The 15,234-nt window shown below is 23.8% G+C and overlaps 1 protein-coding gene across 1 annotated transcript; it reads left to right on the top strand.

Moving 5' to 3' along the window:
- The first annotated feature begins 2,482 nt into the window (after positions 1-2,482).
- LOC101513712 (uncharacterized) lies at positions 2,483-3,031 on the top strand. The gene is made up of 2 exons (XM_073369975.1): positions 2,483-2,659; positions 2,762-3,031. Exons 1-2 carry the CDS (start codon positions 2,483-2,485, stop codon positions 3,029-3,031), a joined length of 447 nt encoding a protein of 148 aa, XP_073226076.1.
- Positions 3,032-15,234: the final 12,203 nt, after the last annotated feature.

Below are 15,234 nucleotides of genomic sequence, written 5' to 3'. Positions count from 1 at the left end.
AAAACTTTTAATATTTCAATATTATAACATATATTTAATATAGTAACATGCAACTTGGACGATTGCACGTATATTTTGTTAGTTTAAGATGTAAATATTTGACAGCATGATATTTCCTAGAGATCAACACTTTATTTTTATATTAAATTACTACTTATTTTGTTTTATTTATAAATATTTTTAAATAGATAAATTTTTTTTAATAATTAAATAGATAACTTTTTTGAAACTTTCCAAATAGATTATATAAATTATATTTCTTTTCTCTCCAATTTTGACTGTATGCGCTTTTGGTTGCTCGATTTTTTAAAGTCATTCAAGTTTCATTATTTTTAAATAAGAAAATAAGATCATACAATCAATTATTTTATTTACCAAAATCTTTGAGTTCATATTTTTATTAAAATATATAGAGTTTGACATTTATTTGATGCATGACGGATTTTGTAGAACCTAAAATTTGAGATATTTTAAAGAAGAAAAATTTGGAATTTTTAGTCAAACTTGATATTTTGATTTGTGATTTTTTAGTAAATGATTTAAAATACTCCCTCCGGTTAAGATAATTTTTGGATAAATTTTTCAGTCATATTGATAAAGAAAAGTTGTAACGTTTAATGGATATTTATCATTTTAATTATATTTTTACCCTTATTTAATATATTTATCTTTTTTTCAATAGTGGGTATATTTGATGTTTTATAATTTTAAATATTAATATATATAAAAAAAAATATTCAAAAAGTTAAAACAATAAACGAGTTTATTATTTTTTATGTTTTTATTTTGGTTTTGAAACAGGAGGAAGTAAATTAATTTTTAAACTAGCATGTGATATAAAAAAAAAACATATCACCCCAATTTTGCTACTACATTTTAAAATTAATTGTATATCATCCAAAAAAAAATAGGTATTTAGATGTTAGTGTAAAACTAGTTTATATTATAATAGTTATGTTTATTAAAGGCATAATTACTCTCGCGGTCCCTTAACTTAATTTTAAGTGGCACTTCAGTCTTTTATTTTAAAATGTCAACAATGTTATCATTTATTTACAAAAATTTAGAAAATTCATCAAAATCTTCAAACAAAATCCATAAAATTCAATACTAATTTTAAAAAAAAGTCATATATTCATCAAATGCATAGCTCAAATATTCAAATAAGGTCATATTTTCATTTCCAAACAATATCAAATTCATCAAATAAGGAATAAAAATATGAGTTTATATGAAGATTTGAGTTATAAATTTGATGAAATTTGCAATATATTGAAGATGATAATTAATTTTATGGGCTTTGTTTGAAATTTTTTATAATTTTTTTGAATTTTTGTAAAAAAAGTGATAACATTGTTGATATTTTAATACATAAATGACTACATTGTTACTTAAAATTAAATAAAAGACTTTAAATTAAAAAAACAAGAAAAATAAAATAAATGATTGAAGTGTTATCTGAAATTAAGTTAAGAGAGTACGAAATTAATTATGTCTTTATTAAATTATAAAATAATTTAATTGATTCAATTTAATTATATAAATACTAAATAGTTTATGAGAATTTGAGAGTTTTAAATGAATAGAAAACAATGAACTAAAAATAAGCCTACCGTAAAAGGCGGGCAATAAACATTTTAGATACAAGCTATATTTTCTTTTAATGAATGAAATTTATGGTGAGAAAATGATGTTTAGTTCAAAGTAAAAAGGATTTTATGATTCATTCATCAGTTACAAAAAAATTTACAATTACTAGATCGAACTTTATAACCTCTAAGACAATAACTTTAATCCTTTTCAAGAGATTATAAAAACTAACCAAATAATTTAAGAAAATCACCTTATATTTTAATGCTCCTAATGCACCAAATTCACGGTTGTAGTCCAAATTAGTTTGCGGCTTCTTTTCACAATCAAAGAAATTGTGAAGAAATTGTGAGACTAAATTCACATAAAAAAATTGGAAGAACAAAATAACACATTGACTATAGTAGAGGAACTAATTAATATACGAATACAATTAAGTTTATAAATTAAAAAATTTAAGATAAATTATTTAATTGATAAAGGTAATACATTGATTGAGATAAAAAAATAAGGCAATACATTAATTAATTGTAACTCTTTAGTTATCTACCGGTTAATTTCATAACATAAATCTTGAAAATTAAAGCGGTGCCGGTGATACGCACTTTTGTATTTTTTTCCTTTAAAGAAAAACCAAGCTTCACTTTTTGTTTTAACGGACTTAAAATCTTAGACACAATACAAACATTAAATTGGCATCTTGAAATAAATACGTATATATGACTTGAATAAATTAACAAACACAGCCCTAACCATTGTGTCTGTATGAAAAGTTATGTACGTAGAACTAACGGTCACAACTCTTAATTGAGGAATGAATAAAAGTATTTATATATACACAAAAGAATTTAAAAAATAATAATAATAATTTGTGAGTGAGTGAGTAATTAAGATGGATTCATCATCATCAGCAACACCACTTTGGAGGCAAGGACCAGCAGAGAAGCCAGTGTTATGCAATGCATGTGGATCAAGATACAGACATTGGGGAACACTTGATAACTATCTTCCTAAACATTCTATTGGAAAAGATCTTGTTGTTCCTCACCCCATCATCTGTACAAACAACCATCACCATCCTTCAACCGATCTTCCGGATTCAAATGATGGTATCATTTTTCACTCTTTTATTTATAATATTTATTTCGGACCATTGAATTAATAAGTATGATTACTGTTTAATTTCTTAGGTGAAAGTAGTTCAAGTTTATGGGCGTCTACAATTCCTTCAAAGAAACGTACAAGGAGGGGGGTGTATAAGAGGCTAACACCAATGGAGAGGTTTCAAAAGCAACTTTTGGATGAGTTGAAACTTCAAGGGATACCAAATGAACCATCTCCAGAAGAGGTTTTATTGTTTCAAAACGTCAACAGCTTCATACCTTCAAATGAAATTGGTCTTGGAGGCATTCTTCTTGAACGAGATGGTACTTCTATTTAAAAGGGATATATCATAAACTTGCCTTGTCAATCTTCATATATAAGTGATTTTGTTTTTAAAATATATTGGATGTCTTTAATTAATTCAAACATTCATTTTATTAGTTTTTGAAGATGTTTCTGTGTAGTGTCATTGTAAACAAGGTTATTTTTTATGGTTGCAATTAAGGAGGGAAGGATAGTCCAACATATAAATTGGTAATTGATTCACAATATTGGATCAAAGGGGTGAAGAGGGAAAGAGAAATAATCCTCTTCTTATTTGCATCAACAGAATACAGAAGGATTTTTAAAAATAATATTTTAACATATATGCTCCTCGTCTTGCATGTTGTCATATTTTATATATGGATAAATCTATTTAAGTAGATATATTTAAGTATTTTAAACTTATTTTCTCTCTTGTGAGTTTGCCAATATTGGATTTGGAGGAGGTCGATTCCTCTCCTCTAAAATTTTGAAATTAATAAGAAATGTTATTAACAAATGGCCATTAAAAAAAAAACATAAAATAGAGATGAATTAAATAAATTTTTAAGGTTAATTTTGTGTTAGGAGAGAACACTAATTAATGCATAAAAGAGATTTTATACAGATTTTTTTTGAACTTTTAACACCATTTTTTTAATAGAAAAACTAATGTAATAGCACCACAAGTGCAAATTCATACTTATACATTAAACAGTGTATAAAAAATTAAAATTAAACTTTTGTTCATTGTCAATTTTTCTTTATTGATTTTCTCTTTTTGATTTTTTGACGATTTTTCAATTCATTTTTCAATTTATTTTAACGTAAACTTATCTGATATGATTAATAACAACTTTTCTCCATCGATGATGAGTTATCGAATATCTACAAGTTCAAACATATAAGTAAATTAAACAATACGATATGGTAAAATAAGAATTTACATGATTTTCGTTAAATAAAATTTTAAAATTATATAACCTTTTCAAATCCTTAAACAATCTTTGGCAGGACAATGTCAAATATATTTTTCCTCGTGGTAATACCCACACGTCCAAGCATTGTTTTGTAGAGGTGTCAGGATCAACTATTGAGTTGTGCATGCAGCTCAATAACACAGGCATCAATTGGTAAGCGTCTCAAATATTTTATAATTAAATAAAATGATAGTGATTTTTTTTTTGATTAAATATTATAAACCCTATAAAATTATAATATTTTTAAATTTAGTTCTTAAATGTTTTTTATTTATTTTTTATCTTTATTTTGATTTTCTACGACTAAAAATATCATTTTGTTTTTACACAAAAAAATGTTAAAAATAATATTTTAAAAATATTGATAATTTTAAAGATTAGAACATAACCTCTAAAATGTTTTACGGCCATGAGAGTTTTCCGTACAATATTTCGATCATTAAATTATATATTATATGTAGTACTATTAAATATCCAATGAATACATATATACTTGTTTATCATAAAATGATATAATCAAAGTACCAAAGAGGCTATAACACAATTTAACTTACTACAACATTTATGTAATGTTAGCCAATTCATGCGAAATAATATTAATATGATTAATGCCGCTATATTAAGATTATTTAGATTGAAGCAATTTGGCTAATCTAATTTGAGCAAAAACAAAAGGATAGTATTCTAAATTAAAGAGTGCAAAATTATACCTATAAGTGTTAATATAAGCATCACAGTGAGAAATTTTGCTAAGTTTAACAATATAAAAATACTTGTTTCAAGTTATGTCATTTGGGATCATTGACACTCCCTCTAAAAAAGAATTAATGGTACATTTTAATTACATCATCATCACCTAAACATTGAACTAATTTGATGATAGGAAAACATCACAGTTTAACAGAAAAACATTATTCTCTTTTTATTTTGATAGCACTTAAATAGGCTAAACAACTTTTTAACACCGGTTTATATAAAGAATAGGTGTCGAAGTTCTAATGTATCAGCATATTTGATGCATTTTTTATATAAACGTTGTGTAATAAATTAAAAAATAAATAAACTTAGAAATTTTTTAAGTAATTATACTTAAAAAATTTCTATGTAACACCTACTTTTTAAATAATAAGGTGTCACATGTGCTAACATATGGCACTTGTTTTCTACAAAAATAGGTATTATATCCTTAATTAAAAGAGTTTTTTATTTTTATTTTTAAGTTATACTCTTTATAAGAAACTTTTCAATTATTTATAAAATTGTCACCTTATATACTTTTTACACCTAATTTTTGTTAAAATGTATCAAATGTTTCATGTCTTATACAAAAAAAAAAATCAATTAATTACAAATTTGCCAAAAGGTGAACTTTTTCCACCTGTTTTTAATAAAATCAATGTAATATCTCTAATTTTTATGTTCATTTTACACTAGTGGAATCATTTAAAAGAAAATATAAACAAACACATTTTAGTATTTAAGTGTGTTAAGACATTGTCAGAATAGTCCTTAAAACTATATGAAAATTACAAAAATATTTTTGGATTTTCGAATCTTTCTTTCGTTAATAATTTTAATTATTAAATTTGTGTTTTGTTACTCAGTTTAGTCTCTATTATTACTAATATAAACATACTCTAGAATTTTGTAATTTTGATATATTTAAAAATTATAGTAACATTCTTATTACTACTATAAGCACATTTATTAGTAAAAACACACTCTACAATTCTATAATTTTGATACGTTTAAAAATTATGGTAGCATGGATATTTAAGAATTATAATTTTGTTTATTAATATTTATTAGTGACAAATATTTGTCTCGTATTTTTATTTATGTATCAAAAAATTATTTATCCCATTATTTGTGTATATATATATATATATATCTTAACAAATATTTGTTCGGTGTTTTTTATACATGATTTATAAATATTCATCAATGACATATATTTGTCATATGCTTTTTATATATCAATGACAAATATTTGTCTCCCATTACTCGTTGCACATATTATATTTTTTAAACATCAATTATAAATATTTATTATGCATTATTTTAATAGTTGTCTCATATCTTTTGTATCAATGATAAATAAGAAATGAAAAATGTACATTTCTTTTATAAGGACTAAAATAAAATTTTAAATTATTTTCAAGAATAAATAACTTATGTAATCCGTAGGTAAATTAAATATAATTTAATATTTTTTATGTTGTAGTACTATTTAATGTTTATTCAAGAAGACAAATAGAGTTTTAATTTTTACATATAAAATATCTGTTCTCTTGTACCAAAAATAAATACCGTTAATGTTTCTAATGGTTTCATACAATAGAATACTTTTTGAAATAAAATATATTTTTTGAATTAAAAAATATATGTTTTTTTTAATTAGAGGAGTTTTTTTGTAGTCAATTAGATAATAGTTAGTTATATAAAGGCTAAATTACATTCGTGGTCCCTTAACTTAATTTCAGATAACGTTTTAGTCCTTTATCTTTATGTATTCCCGACTTAGTTCTTTATTTTAATTTTAAATGACAATTTGATATTTTATGTTTTAAAATTTCAGCAACGTTATCCTTTTTTAAACAAAAATTAAAAAAAAAATTCAATCAAAACTCATAAAATTAATTATATTCTTCAATATAATACAAATTTCATTAAATCCGTAATGCAAATCTTCAAATAAACTCATATTTTCATACTTTATTTGATATTATTAGGAATAAAGGACTAAATCGGAAAAAAAAAAAAGATAAGGGATTAAAACGTTACCTGAAATTAAGTTAAGGGACCACGAATGTAATTTAGCCTTATATAAATGAGGGTTGCTTAACTATTGTAGTAATTAAATACAATTTAAAATTTAAAACATGACAATTACTTTTGTGCTTCCATTAATGATACACTAATAAAATTAATTAGGACAATAATGTAATTTTTTTAGTCAAGAAGAAAAATAGAGTTTTTATTTTTACAAATAAAATATTTGTTTTTATGTACCAAAAATAAATACTGTTAATATTTTTAGTCGTTCCATACAATAGAATACTTTTTGAATTAAAATACTTTTTAAAATAAAATACATATTTTGAAATAAAATAATATAGAATACTTTTTGAAATAAAAATATATGTTTTTTTTAATTAGAGGAGTTTTTTATTAGTCAATTAGGAGATAGTTAATTATATAAATGATGATTATGTAACTATAGTAGCAATAAATTAGATTTTAAAATTTAAAACAGGACAATTTTTTGTATCCCCCATTAATGATCTAATAATATAATTAATTAGAATAATAATATATTTTAATTAGTGTTTACTTTTCTTAAATTGGTAATAGATGTTATTTTGTGATATGTGATTCATAATTAAATGTTTTAAAAAAAGTGTTGTAAACTTGTCATGTGTTTTTTTTCCTGGAAATTTTGTAATGTGTTTTAAATTAGAATAATGAAATAATATAATTAGTCTATAGGGATGGCTCCACACCATTAATTTATTTGACACATTATTGAAAAAAGTAATACATCACTAAAAATAGGACACATCATCAATTTTGGGATTAAAATTTTGACTAAAGACAAAAATTAGATGGAGTAATAGATTATGTATATATGTGGTGTTAAAAACAACACTATATATACATTAAAATTATATCGACTAAAAAATACTAATCACTGCGATCATCAGCCTTCATTTGAATTTCAAACCATCCTAAACTACAAAAACCTCTATAACAATATATTGTCTTCAATCTTTCTTTTACTATTAAGAAATAAATTAATAATAAAAGTAGAATGATTACCCTAACCCTATACATCAAACTCAACTAACTCTCTTTTGAGTTGCTCAACATCTCATAGGATGTGAATACCAATGAGAAACATATATCATGAATTCATATCTTCCTTACAAATGAACTATCCTCAAAGAATCTCAATATGACAAATTATTAATTTGATTCAAGTGAATTAATAAAACTTCAATTTAATCAATATTTAATGTGAATGTAAAAACCTTACACAAGCATTCAATTATCTTTCACCAAATAGATAAATTCGTGAAACTAATATATAAATAAAAGTGACATAAAAAATGAGAAGGAGTAAATAAACTAAAAAGTAGAATAGAATGTTAATCCACATAGTCCATAATAGTTGGGTCAGTCTTATAAATTTGCAGCCCAATTAGAACTGGACCGGTTAATTTGGGCCAATTATGTATTAGGCTAGAGTGGACCGGGCATAACCAGCCCATTTAACATTAATTTATTTATTTTAAATTTTAAATTTCCCTTATTTAAATTCCTACTTTTGATATATACGTGGTAAAAAAGACATTCTGGCTACAGAAGCGATTGTTCAAGATAGATAGCACAATAATGCAACACTGTTTGTCCCATAGTGTGTCTTTCTTCTATAGGTACAAAGGGATGGAAATGAATATAATGTACTCAATAATAGTTACAATCATAGATCTCAATCGCTGATAAAAGATACAAGTTTGAAATTTTCAATTTTCTTTTTTAATTTGTGAATGAATAATCAGACAATGGCTTAATTCTGCTGAATGGGTTGCACACACAAAGAGGGTGTCCATGTTAGCAACAAAAGGATTAAGCCTATGTTGGGTTTAACGCAAAACTATATTGAATTCGTAATTTTTTAAAAAGTTACACTATATAATTTTTACAAAATTACGGTGTCATGACATATAATTTATATTAAATATATATATAAAAGAAAATATAAGAAGATACATGATCTATTAAAAAAATATTATCTTTTTATATATAATTTTTAAAATGAATAGGGCATATTTTTAAATTTTTAATTAGAATTTGATATACTTTTCTATTTTCATTTATAAAATAGTTAATTAAAAAATCATTGTTCTGATTATTGTATAGAAGATTGTTCATTCACCCCACCCCTCACATTTTACTAAATATAAAATGTTAAAAATATTATCGGTTGTAAAACACTCCATTTTTATTTTTTTGATACTGAGATCTGGTAATTTAGTGAGAAATAGGGTGGCCTTGAGCATTCCCCATACAATATAATCTCTTGATGTTGGTTCTCTTATTTTTGTCTCTCTCATTTATGTTTACTATTATTAGCTACGTTGTACAAAATTATACTTTTTCTACCGACAAAATCACATTACTTAATATATTATTAGGTATAAATAATTTAACATTTTTAATACAATGAATAATTCAAATTTAATATTTACTTTTTGTTATGCATGAGAGATGAGAATAAGTGTTTCTTTTTAATTTAATAGACAAATACTAACATATATCCCAAACGTATATTTTAATGTATTAAATGAAAGAATATAATTCAATCTTTTTAATAAGATGAGAATAAGTATGATTAAATCTTTAAAACCTAATTTAATTGTGGAATGTTAATATTGATAAATTAAATATTATAAGATGGAAATTTTGTAGTTATGTACAATTTTTTATTTATCATTTTATTATCTAAAAAGAGCGTGTCTATTTCATTTTAGGCAGATTGTGAAATTAGAAATTTCATGTGCTGGACCATGATTGAGAATGAGGTGCCAAAGTTTATTTGATAGTATCCAATTCATTTTCTTGTTTGACGTACAGACATTTAAAAATGCTTAGTTTTTTTTTTTTTTTTGAAAGCACGATGCTTAGTTTAATTTAGCTTTGATTATATACGGCGGATCATATATATTATGGACAAGAAACAAAGATTCCCGTGACAGTAGTAAATATGAATTATCAAATATAAATCTTCTACTATATTGTTTTTTTCTTCTTCTTCCTTATCTTTAGTTGGAGTATTTTATATTCAACTTCTATTATTAGAACTCTAAAACTAATAATTAGTGCTAAGAAGAACTTGAATTTTTTTTTAGAAATTTTATTTAACATGATAGTTTAACATTTCAAATAGAGATATTTGACAAAAGAAACATTTTGATTGACTTTAAATAATTTCAGAAATGATAAATTAATTTAGAATCTCAAATTAACACAATTGGTAGAATTGGTGATTCTTTTTTCCTCTAAACTTTAATGCTCCTTGAGTTGAGTGTTTACAAATCCAAAACAATAAATGTAAGTCAAAGGGAATGAATACTGGCTAGTAAAATCTTAGCCATTCATTTAGTTATTATTCATTTAGAAGAAGAAATAGAACATTTAAAATATAAAAGACAAAGATGAATAATTAATAATGGTGAGGATTTGTGCAGTTCCCTCTCTCGAAAGAAAATAGTCGATAATTAAATTCTCAATTAAATGTGTTTGATATTTTAATGATTAAAATTAATTTTAATATAAAGTCATCTAATATCTTCAAATAGAATTAGATAAATTATAAATTTAAATATAAAAATCAGTTTTATTCATACACTTAACCGGACAAGGGGGTGATGGTGATGGGAAAAAGTTGAAGGAGACACGTAGGTCCTAAAGTGGTAGTATCAGTATGGACACGATGGCATTCTGAGTGCCGCGTTCATCGCGCAGTACAACAAATGTTACCACATCATTGGATGCTTAAATACATTCAATTTCAACCGTCCACCTCCCAAGTCCCAACCATTTAATTCATTTCGAGCTCAAATCTAGGCTATATTCAATTGCATACCATCCATTGTAATAGATGCTTCAGATTGCCAACTTATTAAAATATTTATCAACATATACTAATAATCCACGGTTGATTAAAAGAGAGCACTTTTATTTAATTAAAGAATACAAGAAAACTATTGGGTTGCATAATTACTAAAAAGTGTCGCGTCTCCCATCATGCCATATGATTTTTAATCAACTCTTAGGTTAAAAGAGAGCACACGGACTAAATTTTAACAAAAAATATTAAGTGGAAGTCAAGATATATTTATTTTTATAGAAGAAAAAAAAATTAATAATTTTATGTTGGATTTAAGGAGATAGGAGATTTTTAATTGTTTTTATGTTGTATTGATTTTCTTTTCTCTAAATCTCTTAAAATAGTTGAAGAATAAAAATCACTTATGATATATTTGGTTGGAGGTAGATGAAGGGAAAGGAACGAGATATTTGTAAATTTTTATATTTGATTCATTTTTTAAGATAAGAGAGGGATAGAGCAAAAATTAGCTTATTTTGTTTTACCTCTATTTTAGGAGGATTTGAAGGAGACAAGAGGAGAGAGAATTAAGACAGCTACAAAATCATTAAAAAAAATTCATTTTTCTTTGAACCAACACAAAACTATTAAAATTTCTCTCATCACTTTCCATCTATTAAAATATATTTCATCTCCTTATCCGTTGAACCAAATACATCTTTAAATAGAGGTTTCGTTTTTCTATCTTCTCCATTTAGCTCGAACATAATACACTCTTAAGTAACTTATGCACATTTTTGAAAATGATAAAATAAAGAAATTAAGCAGCAACACTATTAAAATATTTGCTCTCAATATGTTTCAATTTTTTGTGTGGACAAATTATTTATTTCAACTTAAAAATCGAATTATTTACAAATATTTAAAATAAAATGTATTATTAAGCTAATTTTTATTTACAAATAGATATATTAAAAATTTAAATTTTTAGTTAACTAATATACGTACTTTAATAAAAACTTTAATAAACTTCTGTAACAAATAACAATCATAATTAAAGGAGAAAAAAAGGCTAACAGTGGTATATTAACTAAAAAAAAGCTAATGGTTACAAAATTATTATTATTTAATAAATTAAAAAGAAGTTAACGGCTATAAATTAATAAAAAATGATAAATTTATTATTATTAATAAATTAATAAAAGGTAGCGGTTATAATTATATTATTATTAAATTGTGAAAGTAGATAGAAAAAAAAACAAAAAAAAGGTAACTACTATGAAGCACCGTTCCTTCCTGACAGTACCGTGATGACACATTGGCACAACTCCAACGGTGAACCCACAAAAAACAGAAAGTTAAGTAATTACACGCTTGCGGACGAACTCATTTTCACTCCCGTTGTAGATGCTCTTAGCTGACATGTGTCAAACTTACCGAATTATCATCTTTGCTTTATTATAATGTATAGATTTTTTAAAATTTTATCATCCAAAAAAACTATAGAAAATAGATAAAATATTTAAAATTATATTTTAAGATAAATTATTTAATTTAATTTTTCGTCTGAAGTTTTACTTTTAAAATTATTTTTACAAAAAATAAATAAATATTATAAAAATCATTTTTAAAATAATCTAAAACTAACTGGTCCAATATTTCAGTATTAACAAAAAGATATAGACGCTAGCGGCCTTACGAGAAAGCGTCCGAATACATTATTTCATCGTTGTTTTAATATATTTATTTAACATTTTTAAATTAAAATGCATTTTTAATTCTTAAAATTTAAAATCTGATAATTTTGACTTTTTTTTATTTTAAAAATTATAATTTTAACCCTTTATCATTAGTCTCTTTATTAAATGGTTGGATCTCTTGATTTTTACTCGATCAAGACATACATGATTTTTTTTATGATTACAAGGAGTATATGATTCATTTAACTTTTAAAAAAAAAGTTGCCAGTTCATTTATTTTTTTTAAAAATTTCCCAACTCATTTTTTTTAATATTTCACCTCATTTTTTAAAATTTGGTTAAAAAGTAATTTTGATTATTTATCTTTGACCTAATATTTATTTTTTTTTTTGTTTTGCTCCTTTAATTTTTTTAATTCATTTTCGTCTTTTATCTTCTAAATAATGTTTATTTTAGTCATTAATAAAAGAATAAATTTGTATAATATTTTGAAAAATAAATGACTAAAACAAAAGATAAAGTATCAAAATGAATTAAATAAACAGATAAAATCAAGGGCAAAATAATTATTAAATAAAAGAAAATGAAACAAAATTATATTTAACTCTTTAATTTTGTTTTTTTTTCTCGAAAAACTACCAATAAAATAGAACACTTGACAATTTTTGTAAATTAAATAAATAAAGTGACAATATTAAAAAAAAATAAACAAGTTGACAATTTAAAAAATAATGAAAAAAAGAGTTGCCAATGTAAAAATAAAGAAAAAAATGAGCTGGTAATTTAAAATAAATAAATAAATTTTGAGTTGTATATTTCGTGTAATTATACACACAAAAAAAAGTAAATATCACATCAGTGTTGATCGAGTCAAAATAAAGGGGTCAACTATTTGTAAAAAAGCTAAAGTTAAAAGGTTAAAATTGTAATTTTAAATTAAGGGGTTAAAATCATCCGATTTTAAAATTTAGAGGCTAAAAATGCATTTTAACCATATTTTTGTTAATATTCTATTTTAAATGTCGAATATATTACTGAAATTTAAATTAATTACTGTTTTATATATAATATTATTTTCCATAAAATGAATATAATATAATATAATATAATATTTTTCTTGTAATTATTTTAAGGATTTAATAGATATACATTGTAATTATAAATTATTTTACATTGACAACCAACTTAAGTGATTGATTTATTAGTTATTTTAGAATGACAACTACGATTAGAATAATATAATCAAAAGTGGTTATTAAATATTAGTGTAGGTAAAATTAATTTGCACTTATAGTATATAATTAATTTTTCTTATTTTAGAATTTGATATTGGTGTCCATTTTTTTCTCAATGGACACTGCACATAATTAATTTAATTTGCTTATAAAACTGTCCCATGTACTATTTTGATATATATATTTTACACTTTTCCTAATACTTGAATTCCATACCTAAGGTTCTAGTTTGCAAAAATGGACATTGCACATTCTAATAGAAAATCTCAATTATTAAGATCATGATTGATTTACTATGTAATCAAAAAATATTATATAATTCCAAAATTTATTAGTATATAATGTTATTACTATAATAATAACATAGTACAACATAGAAACAAATTTCAATTTCAATTGTCTTGTGTTTATATGTAATTTGATTAGGTATAGACACACGATTTAAAGATATTTGACAAATATTAAAATATTCTAAATTTAAAATCATATATTAATTTTTTTAAATGAAAATTTTAAACGTAAAAATCTAAATCATTCGATCCCAATCCAACGATGAAGATCATGAGACTCCATGTGAAGACAAGAGTTTTGTGACCACAGACAACCAAAGTCCATTTACATGCTATGCAATGAGATCAGCAACAGGACGTAATTCCTTTAATAGCTTAGTGGAAGCCACACGTTGGGATTTGAATTGAATGAATGTTTTTGTTTACGCTATATATAAAACCAACACTGTCATTTCATTTCATATTCACAAGTTCGAAGCAATTCAGTAATTATATCCAATAACGTACTTATGGGAGAATTGAATGAATCTCAAAAATTGATATCCGAATTAGCTCTGCTTCAACACTCTGCTTCAAAATTTGTTATACACATTGATCCAACCACTCATCACCTAGTGACTAAGGATACTGTCCACAAGCATCCTTACTTATTAGCATTAAATGCTCCTTAAGAAAAAAACAAATAATAATTAATTAATTTACAGATTTGATATCTACTATATAAAGGAAACAATTTGAAATCAGGAAGGGAATGGATAATACAATCAATTTGTACAATATTTAGTTTGTGGTGGGGGGTTCTCTTAAGAATAAATAAGACGAATAGAATCTAATTCATGCAATACACAGACAACTTCTTGCAAGAAAGAAACGAATGATGATAAATAGAGCGGATCTAAGAAGTTCTTTTGAATCTAACCACTCATCACCTAGTGACCAAATCCAGATTCAACATCCAAAAGATGAGTGGCTTCCTCTATCTGAATCTATAAATGATAATATATATTTTGCAGCTTTTCATATTCTTAATTCCAACATTGCATTTCAAGCTCTCATGCTTCCTGTTGCCTTTGCCACTATTGGTTGGTACGTATATTACTCAACATTATTATAATTATTACTAGTGTGTAACTCGTGCGTGCGTCGCACGGAAACAATGTACATTTTAATAAATAAATTGTTATATTAATATATATATATATATATCAATTCTCATAAATTTTATTGACATGTCAAATGTTACTGATAGCACCACTCCAAAGAATTTTTTTTCTTTCTAACAAAACTTATTATAAAACAATACTTTTAATTTTAAATAAATAAAAACAATAATTATTAAATAAATAAATAATTAGATCAAATTAAATAAGAATTTTTAAAATAATGAACATGACATATATAACTTAAGTATGTTATTCA

The sequence above is a fragment of the Cicer arietinum genome, chromosome 6 (assembly GCF_000331145.2).
Source record: "Cicer arietinum cultivar CDC Frontier isolate Library 1 chromosome 6, Cicar.CDCFrontier_v2.0, whole genome shotgun sequence".
In the NCBI taxonomy this organism is placed as follows: domain Eukaryota; kingdom Viridiplantae; phylum Streptophyta; class Magnoliopsida; order Fabales; family Fabaceae; genus Cicer; species Cicer arietinum.
Note: the sequence above shows the minus strand (reverse complement) of the source record. Positions and strands in the feature narration are given on the sequence as shown.

Coding starts and splice junctions, on each gene's coding strand:
- LOC101513712 (XM_073369975.1), top strand. CDS start 2,483: ATGGATTCATCATCATCAGCAACACCACTTTGGAGGCAAGGACCAGCA. Junction 2,660..2,761: donor CCATCATCTGTACAAACAAC/CATCACCATCCT, acceptor TAATAAGTATGA/TTACTGTTTAATTTCTTAGG.